This window comes from Ptychodera flava, chromosome 10 (assembly GCF_041260155.1).
Source record: "Ptychodera flava strain L36383 chromosome 10, AS_Pfla_20210202, whole genome shotgun sequence".
Lineage (NCBI taxonomy): Eukaryota > Metazoa > Hemichordata > Enteropneusta > Ptychoderidae > Ptychodera > Ptychodera flava.
The window spans coordinates 38853539-38863351 of NC_091937.1; the positions used below are offsets into that span (position 1 = coordinate 38853539).

The following is a 9813-nucleotide window of genomic DNA, read 5'->3' on the forward strand; positions in this document are numbered from 1 at the left end:
CTCTGTCATGGTTTGATTTTATTCATAGCATTCTTTATTCTGCAAAGTCGACGTTACTACTATCTATGGTGCTACAAAATCGAATGTTCAAATGTGCCTGAGATATTTACTGATAGTAACATGCTGAAAATTATTGAGAGTGAAAGATGGCGCTCAACATCGCAGTCCACCTTATTTCCCTTAGGCCACCACAGAAGCGATGAGCTCAATTTTCCTATTTTAAAACATTCAACAGGAAGATTCCTCATGACAGGTGTAAGGTCAATCTCAGCTTGACTACTGATGAATTTTTCGTCATTGGCAAGTTCACGGAAATTTTGAGATAACGATGAAAATAGCGCCCTCGGTGGTGTTTTTGACAAATTCAGGCTTATTGGTATGATTTCTATGGGCCTTACAACTCCACATATTACCACAGAATGTTTCAGCCATTACACACATGAGTCTGCAGTTTGATTCAAGCAGAAAAAATATCTGTAAAAAATACTTAAAATTAAAATTCAAACCAAACAAGCATCCATGCAGGTATCAAAACTATACCTTCGTTACCCGGAAGTGAATTAATGGTCTTGTGCCTTATTTTGTCCGTCAGCGACATTCTATTGTTACATAATTTATACAGATCGATGAAAATATCCTCTGAAGCTTCAAGTTCATTGCTCTAACTAGTATTTATGACATGTCGCTGAAAAACGGTACAGTCCATTTTGTCCAAAATCAATTTACCTTTCAGTCACTTGGCTAAAATTTACCAGAAGTAAATTTACTACCGTCATGGATATTTACGTGTGCTTTAATGTTGAATGAAGGGCATTGGTTCATGTCTTGTACACTCTTTGTAAAAGACTAATAAAGCCAATCTAACTGAAAGGCAGGTTAAATTAAGAGCAATTAACGCAGTAGTTATATTGTAACTGTTATGAGGACGTCGAAAGTTTCAAATTCGCATTTAACCGTACTCGACAGCCCATTGGGCTGTCTCCGAGTTTTTGATTTGAGTTATTAAAAGTTGACGAAGTGCCAGCCAACGCTATAACCACCAGGCCTTCCTAAAGAATGCTTTGAATATGACATAACGGTAGTGTCATGTTAGTCGTATCTTTATCGAATACATGTACCTTTAGTCCCTAAAGTGTAATGCCTGTATTCAAAGCAGTGATTGCTTTGCAATTAGGGTAGAGATTTCCTTCAAGAGAATTAGCGTATCCTTGAAATGGAAGACGTCCTGGAAAATTCCAGTGGATTATATGGTCTTGAAGTTGAACGAACAAAGCAAACAGAAAGTGAACTTACCTCGGGAATATAGATATCAATTCGCCAACTTATTCGGGGAATACTTTTTATGGAGAGTAAACTTGAATCTACGATGTGAACTTCGAACCTTTGATCCAAAATCTGCGATAATTTTTAACAACGCTAGACTTTTTAATTGATCAAGTGTGGTCTTTTAAGAGCGTGTGTTCTTTCGCCCTTGTCACACATAAGTCACCTCCAATGCACTGCTCGTATAATACGCAGGGTCACTTGAGTCTATACATGTTTTATTAATAATTTGTTAATTTGCAAACTGGTGGAACATTTATTCTTCTGATATAGGTTTGCAAAACTTTTATGACCACTATTAACTTCCTGGTCATCGGGCTTCGCTGATGATCATACCGTTTGTCATATGCGCCCGACAGGTATAAATTCTCCACTTGAAGATACGGCTATGTGTGTGGTTTTTATTTATAAAGATTGCAATAAATGCATTCGACGAAATATGACTTGCGAGGTCAACAATGAGAGAAATCATGAATAAACCAGAAATAATATTTGAATAGAGAACACTCGAGATGAAATATGGTAAATATGTGGTACTGTCAAAAATGTCTTTTTGTTATCATTTCGTTAGAGTTCGTCTTTTGCTGCTGAAGCGTTGACCGGTGTTTGAATCACTGTTGACATTTCTGCGTCTTCATGCTTGTCTCGTAGACTATCTGTGTATATCCACTCCATTGCTCTGTAAGGCGACAGTAGTTTGCAGTAGTGCATGCCAGCGAATTTCTTCATTGGAAAGTCCGGGTCAGAGACAAGTGCGGACGACGTGACCTGCCAGAGACAAAAGGAAGTTTGAAAGGACTTGATGTTACCGCAATACGTTTAAAATTGTCATACTATAGCTTATAATCAACTGTGGGCATTTTATAAAGACTAATATTTTCATCGATAATTTTTGGAAATTTCCTTTACAATGTACTATGCCCAAGAAGAGGGACAAGGTAAGTCGCTAGGAGGAATAGTCCAAACCCGGAATTCGAATCGACCACGGTACAAACAAAGCCATGTGCGCAAACGCGCACAGACGTACGTGTATTTCCATACGCGTTCAGTACACATGTGGGTTTGTTTGTACCGGCATCACGTGATTATTTGGGCGTACTGAGTATGTAGAACGCCGTACGCATCGCGCCCTTTTTATTCCGGAGTAGAACCATTACGTTGATACCATCCAAGAAGCAATTCTTGCACCATGATGAATGTATCACTATTCTACGGTCATATTTAAAAGTCTACAAGTTTTGTAGAAGTATTTGGACTCAGAATGAATTCAATCGTCGATTTGCTCCTGCCTTTAACCCTTTCACCACTATGGTTTTTCCCAAATCTATTGTTTTCTACGGTAAAGTTGGACCTGTACACAGGGAACTGGGGGTGAAAGGGTTAAGGATGACTAGAATGGTCTAACATGCAAGAACAAGACTGCAACCTGAGGGAGTATTTGAAACGAAAAGTGTTTACACAAGTGACTTTCACATATTCATTTCGTTTAACATACAAACATTTTTGTCTGATTCTATTTATTGCTATTCACAATCAGTAATTGCAAGATCAGGCAAATACCTACTTGAAAGTTCAGACTTGATGTTGACGAAAAAGTGTAACACTCTCGCTCCTAACCTCGGAGGAGAATGAAGCCATACTCACCTCTGTCGTCCCATTTGTAGTTTCTACGAAAGTCAGATTTCGCTGTAGCCACTGCGACCCGTTTTGTGCCATGAAGTCTGGTTGGAACACCATTGGCTTACCTCGATCGTGGTATCGATCACGTGCTTGTTGCGATGACGTCATCAACGCCCAATCAAATGCGTGCTGACAAGAACATGAGAATGATAGCGAGAAACGTCGGGATAAGTTGCATTTTCAGTGTTTATTCAATTTAAGTTTGTAAGTTCAAAACATTTCGGTCCTGTCCCTGATGCAAAGACGGAATAGAAATACATTGACAACCAGTGATTGTACCTTGTTTATTTCTTGACACGACAACTCGTTGCCATAGTCACCGTTGCTATGCAGTCTTCTGACGCTTTCCTGACATTTCATCTTGACATTGAGGGAGTCGGCCGACTGACCCGCTCTGAGGTCGTGGCGATCTCTCTTCGGTCTCACCACATACGTCACAGTTGAGATGGCAACATCGCCTAAGCTGTCCATCTCCACGGCGGGCTTTGCTTTCACGAATACTGTCACATTGGTCTCAATGGTGTTAGAGATAATTAGCTTTTCCTGCAACGATCTGGGTGCTCCAAGTACAAACTCCTGCTCAAAACATTTTTCGATTATTGCGGTAATACGCGTAGTGAAGGTGAAAGACATAAACTTTTACTCAATTACACGTGCCCCAAATGAAACTTGCGATGTTACCATAAGTTGCTGAATCAAGACTTAAAACCAGGGGTCACCATGCAAAGTTTGACTAGAAAAACAAATTTCCTTTAATTTACCGACATTTGTCCGAAAGGCCGCCTACCCTGTGTTGACTCTATCGGAAAAAATAGGTTTTTGATTTTCACAAAAAAATGAGAAAGTGAACATTTTCCATTGCTCCAAAATTCAAAATGAACCCACACGAGTGGTAGATCAGAAAAGACATTGTAGAACTTTGATACTCCGAATATCTGTCCCCTGAGGCGCATTCTACCTTAAAAGTATGGCATTTCTTACATTTTCACCGTTAGGCTTTCAATCAAATATCAAGAGCCCCATTTCCATCTTACATCAAGCTCTAGAACACGTGTCCTAATCTCCGAGAAACACTCAGTCATCGCAACTTATATCATTGACGCATATTTCATACTTATCTCATTTGGGATGACAAATGTGCTTTTGAACTACCTTTATCTTAAATAGATGACTTTCGACTCTGAATAGAATGACAATACGGAAGTACAACAATATCATTTCATCTGCTCTGTCAGTTCACAAACCCCCTTTTTATCAAATTTCAGAATTATACACAGACCTATAACACACACATATGTTATATACAATATAATATACACATAGATACGTATCACATTGAACAAAAAACACTATATCGCAGAAATGAACTTCCTCTTATTTTTCCTGAACTTTTAGGCCCCAGAAAAACTTTAAACTTATTTTAAGATCGAACTGTCGATCATGGTAAGACACATTTCACTCCATTATGTGGGACTATAGTACTTTACCTGGGCTCGGATAGACCATGTTGACACAGGTCGATGACCTCTCTCCTGTTCGAGACTCTTCGCTACTTTCAGCGGGAAAAGTCGCTGCATAGTGTCGTCAACTACCTCAGACAGTTTTGCCTTACTCTTCTGAACATACTCGGCGGGTGAATTTATACTGATCACCATGAACAAAGTGGTCAACCTTGTTATCGACTGATGTGCCTCCGACTGGCTTACTTCCGCTCGTAGGTCGTTGAGGGCGACATTTGGTGGCATTGGGCCGGAGGCAAACTGGCCGTGATTGACACCGGATAGTAAGCATACAGGGCTTCGTAACTTCGAAGTGGCTGAAGAGGCAATGCTGAAAAGGTAGCGAAGTTAGAAATAAAATGCTGCTGGTAATTACTCTTTGAAGTTTCAAAATTGGAAATTTAAGAAAACAAATCATCGTAACGACACAGTACTCTCTGGTGACTGAAAATATAAAGAATGCGAACATATATCAGTCCAGGAATGACAGCAGGAGTTCCGATGTAAATAAAAAGAACTCATTGTAATGGAAAAATTGGACCTTAATATGAAACAAGCTGATATGTACATATATGTTGTCAAACTGTGCTATAATACGATAATTTAAAGAATCTGATCTACACATAACTTGTCACAGACATTCTCATTCACTATGAAAACTACATTGCTAGTGGCCATATTTGATCGTATCGCAAAACAAATTAACGAGTGTCATTGCGTTTGATCGACACAGTTTTTTGTATCCAGTGTGAAAGCAGGAAAGGAAAAACCTTGGGAACATACTCGAAACTCTCGGCAAGCTTGCTGATTCTGGAAACGCCGTCAAGATCACCGGATAGCCTGAGAGTCGGTATCGGGTACTTTTGGTAATCATCGCTCGTAACATCTCTCGGTATCGACGCCCATAAAATTAGACCATCTACATTATCATGATGTGTCTCCAAATATTTGAATAGCACAGCGCCTATGTTAGGGAAAAAACAAAACGCGGAAAACAACGAACTACATTGCGAAAGAAAGATTTCACTCGATTCTTGAAATACTGAATTTCACTTTCGCGCTCATGTAAATATAGGCAAGAATTTCTGTAACCCCCCCCCCCAAAAAAAAAAAAAACCAACAAAACAAACCAACTTCAGGATCAGAGCCAATTTTGATCTTTACCTATTACTTTATGTACCAGTCGTAATTACGTATTAACATAAAAAGTTGTGGTAGTAATTTTCCACTATCTGCACAGGATATCATTCCGGACCAGAATTCATTTGTAAATAACAATATTGCATATTATATACTGCTCACAATACCCTGTAAAGTTATAAGGCTGATACTTTATATTACAGCATATTTTCTCGGAAGATGAAGACAACAGTATATATGTTTTTCCGGGAAACAAAACCAATGAAGATATCATAAAACGGTATAGCTATTGTTCCCTTAATGTAAAAGGCGCCTCAGGGATAGTCTCAGTTACCCAGACTGCTCTGCGGGGCTCTCTTCCGGCCGCCCCTACCTGGCCGGAAGAGAGCAGTCTGGGTAACAGAGACTATCTCGGGGACAGATATTTGGTCTTTCAAAGTTTTCCGATTCTTTTCTGATCTACCACTTGTTGGGGCTCATTTTGAAGCTTGGAGAAAGGAACAACTTTCACCGTCTTAGTTTTTTGAAAAATCGAAAATTATATTTTTCTCCATAGAGATAACACAGGGACGACGGCCATTTTGAATTTCATATATCGATAAATCTTGGGTAATTTGTTTCTATTGTGTCAAAATTTACACGGTGACCCCCGATTTTTATTCTTGATTTTGAAAGAGAATGGTTGCAAGATGAAGATTACTTGAGCAAGGTTTGGGCAAAAGATTAAGTCTTTCATTTTCGCGGCGCATACTATACCTTAACCCTTTCACCCCCAGTTCCCTGTAAACAGGTCCAAGATCACCATTGATAACAATGGGTTTGGGTGGAACCATGGTGGTGAAAGGGTTAAATCTCTAGTACATGATTTTCTGAGAGCGAGACCGATGAAATAAGAAGTAAACTGGATTTCTGCTCAACAAAAATAGGAAAAGTTGCCTCTTCATAAAGATAAAGAATTACATGGGACAATTTAAGAGAAAACAACTTTAAGTAATTTTTGAACATTTTCTTATATTGGTAAATTTCTTATTTCAGATAATATTTCACCTCTTATGTCCTTAATTTTATGACAGCGAACATTACTCTATAGCTGTACAAAAGCGTTATATTCTGCTCTCTGACGTGTATGGTCACTGCTCCGCGCTTTTTTGAACTTACAAGAAGGGGGAAAGGGGCTGGGAAACTGATCTAAACCGATTTGGTTTGTCTAACCTTTCCATGACCATTTCGGACGGTCCCTTACGTGTTGTGGTACTAGGTCGACAAACACCAGATTGACCTGTAAAACTACATGGTACAATGTATTTGCATATAAAGTACGACGGGATGTCATTGAAAGGTCTTGGACCTGCAGAAGAAAAATTCTCACCTCCCAAAGAGTGACCAGCAACGAATAATCTGTCACCCTGCATTCCCGCCTCCTGCAAGCCACGCAGAGTTAAGTCAAGGGCTAACCCGATCTCCTCGATATTTGCCAGTCCATGCTTGAATTCACCGGTCACGCCTACCCAAAGTTGAAAGGGGCTTCGCCGCTGGAGTTCCCTAGCAAGTGGGGTGTATGCCCCGGCTGACAGAAACGCTCCTGGCACGATGATTAGGGCGACTTGGGCGCCGTCTTTCAGTGGCTCGTGGACCGTGTAGTTGAGTCCATGAGCTGCGTGAAGCAGACACACCGTGATAATGTTCCTAAGAAGGGAGTACATTGCAAAACCCAGCCTAAAATGACGCACAGTTCAACTGTGTCGACATTTCGCTTGACATGGCAGACTACCTCTACTGCAGCGACAGTTGAGAGATGGTGACCTCTGAACTATCTGTGTGTTTGTATTCGAGATGCAGGGGCAGAGGACGCTAAATGATCACTTGATACTAATGGTTAAACTATAACTGATAGTTCGTGTGTCCCTTATTCAGATTGTACCACGCCGTGATATGCAATCACTGAAATGTGTAAAGTTTGCCTGTTTATCCAAGGATCGGTCGAGGAACAGGCAGCATTTTGAAATTCACTGAGAGATCTTTTCATCGTATTTCGAATACTTTTCATTGATTGCAAGAGGTAATGTGTTCACGTGATGTCTTCATTGACAGATGTAAGCCTAGATATAATTTGGCCATTCAGTAATTAATATGAACATAACTAAAAAGACAATCAGTGAATCTGTATGTCTTAGTGCCTAACGACTTGACTTGACCGATCGGTGACCACCTGTTAACTCTTCTTCATCGACAACAATTATACTGTAATACTGGGTCCACTAGCAATCTGGCAAGCTTAACGAGAGCTAACGCGAGCTCGAGAGATGGAACGTCCTTGACTCTGCCACAGATAAATAGTATAAACAGACTGGAAACGCGGCATGCCTTTTGTTCCATGGTCGTCTCGGTAGACTATTGGCTTTTCATATTAAAATGAGCTTCAAAGGTGTTAAACTTTTTGGAGGTTTTGTTTGTGGTTGATAATTGAGTACGACGAGATGTCATCGTACTTCCAGTCGCGTAGCAACCATAGTTACTTTGTGAGCTCTCAGGCCAGAAACACTGCTTCACGCCAATCAAAACATAACACGCCAGCAGTTTCATAAACATGTCCTTCCTTGACGCACGTGTAAAAGACGGTATGACTGACCGTATAGACCATTGAGTAAAACCAGACAGTATCGATATAAGACTTTCAAATTTGGTTCAAACACACTCATTATATATTCATAAAAATATGAAAGGAATTTTTAAAACGGTAAAACTCACTTTCCTGAAGCTCAAAACACTCCTGTTTTCGCCAGCACATCACCACACGACAACAACAACACAAACTTTGCCGAACATACTTTCGCTTAACAGTCGGCGTAAATCCGAAAATTACCGAAGAATGCATGGTCGGCACTCTTCGGAAAAGAGAGGTTACGTAACCGCTTCACGCCTTAAACAATACCCGTTGCGACTCTGTCCATGTTTCTCTGTGACTCTGCTTACGCCCTCAGCGTTCAAGGGAAAGCTGAAATCACTCGCCTTTATACGGAAACCGTAGGCGACGTATGGCAAATGTTATGTTAACTTTCTTCAAAGGGGATTTCATGATAAAGTCTCATCTACCATACAGCTCTGTGACTATGTGATACATTTCCCAATATTTTTGTTCCTTTGTGAACAAAAGTTTCTTCAAGTTGTTGCAATCCTGAAGTCATGTTGTAATGCCTAGAATTCGAGTTGTGATCATAGGCCGTACACGTGTAATGTGCGATGTTACTGCCAACATTTAAATTTCAATCAAGATACAGACCTTTTACTGGCTATATGGTCAAGACAAGATTCATTTACTGACTGTATCATTATATATTTTACTGCCAATGTGTTGTCCAGGCTATCAAAAATTAATGTTTCAATTTTACAAAGAGAAAATTATAAACAAAAAATCAATTTAGATGATGGCATAAACCTCGTAAAATGATTATCAAAGTTACTGATAGATATTCGTCACTTTTCTTTTACATGTTTGACGAGAAACTTCTACTAGAATTCAAATCATTCCGGACAGATTCGTCCCATCGTTTGCTTGCTGAAAACATGGAGACAGAAACCTGGCCTTGAGGCGACTTAAAGGGACAAAGTCAACCATTTTTCATGAGTGTTTGATGCAAGATACTTCTTATATTGTTTGACATGTTGAAAGATACTGAATAAATGGGTGACCATGCACATATACGACCCCGGTTTTGGACAAATTAAATGAAACCATCTTAAAAATGAATTATTGGTCATGACTATTAATTCATTTTCAAGATGGTTTCATGTATCATGTATAAAACCGGGGTCGAATATATGCGTGGTCACCCATTCATTCAGTATCTTGCAACATGTGAAACGATATAAGTAGTATCTCATATCAAACAAAATTCATGAAAAATGGCCGACTTTGTCCCTTTAAGCGTCGCACTGCCCTTTGGGATTAATTCAATGATATTGACTTGCTGTTGTCAAATATTGCTGTTGTTGCGAGTGTACACACAAAAACATAATAGCCTGTAGTTATAACTTTTGATGTTTGTTTTCACATTTTTTGTTTGTGTATCAATCGCCAGTTCTTGTTCTGCTCCATAACGAATACTGAAGCTACAATTATTTAGGCTATCAACTTGGCGTCTATACAATGCACTGTTACTGTTAAAATTTG

General features: G+C 39.5%; 1 protein-coding gene across 1 annotated transcript; it reads right to left on the bottom strand.

The window, feature by feature from the left end:
* Positions 1–1520: 1520 nt before the first annotated feature.
* LOC139142726 (uncharacterized) lies at positions 1521–7451 on the bottom strand. The gene is made up of 6 exons (XM_070712832.1): positions 7012–7451; positions 5286–5466; positions 4491–4833; positions 3283–3579; positions 2968–3132; positions 1521–2091 (listed from the first exon to the last, which is right to left on the bottom strand). Exons 1-6 carry the CDS (start codon positions 7343–7345, stop codon positions 1891–1893), a joined length of 1521 nt encoding a protein of 506 aa, XP_070568933.1. The 5' UTR covers positions 7346–7451; the 3' UTR covers positions 1521–1890.
* Positions 7452–9813: the final 2362 nt, after the last annotated feature.

Coding starts and splice junctions, on each gene's coding strand:
- LOC139142726 (XM_070712832.1), bottom strand. CDS start 7,345: ATGTACTCCCTTCTTAGGAACATTATCACGGTGTGTCTGCTTCACGCA. Junction 3,580..4,490: donor CATGGTCTATCCGAGCCCAG/GTAAAGTACTAT, acceptor TGTTTTGAGCAG/GAGTTTGTACTTGGAGCACC. Junction 2,092..2,967: donor CTACAAATGGGACGACAGAG/GTGAGTATGGCT, acceptor TGTCTCTGGCAG/GTCACGTCGTCCGCACTTGT.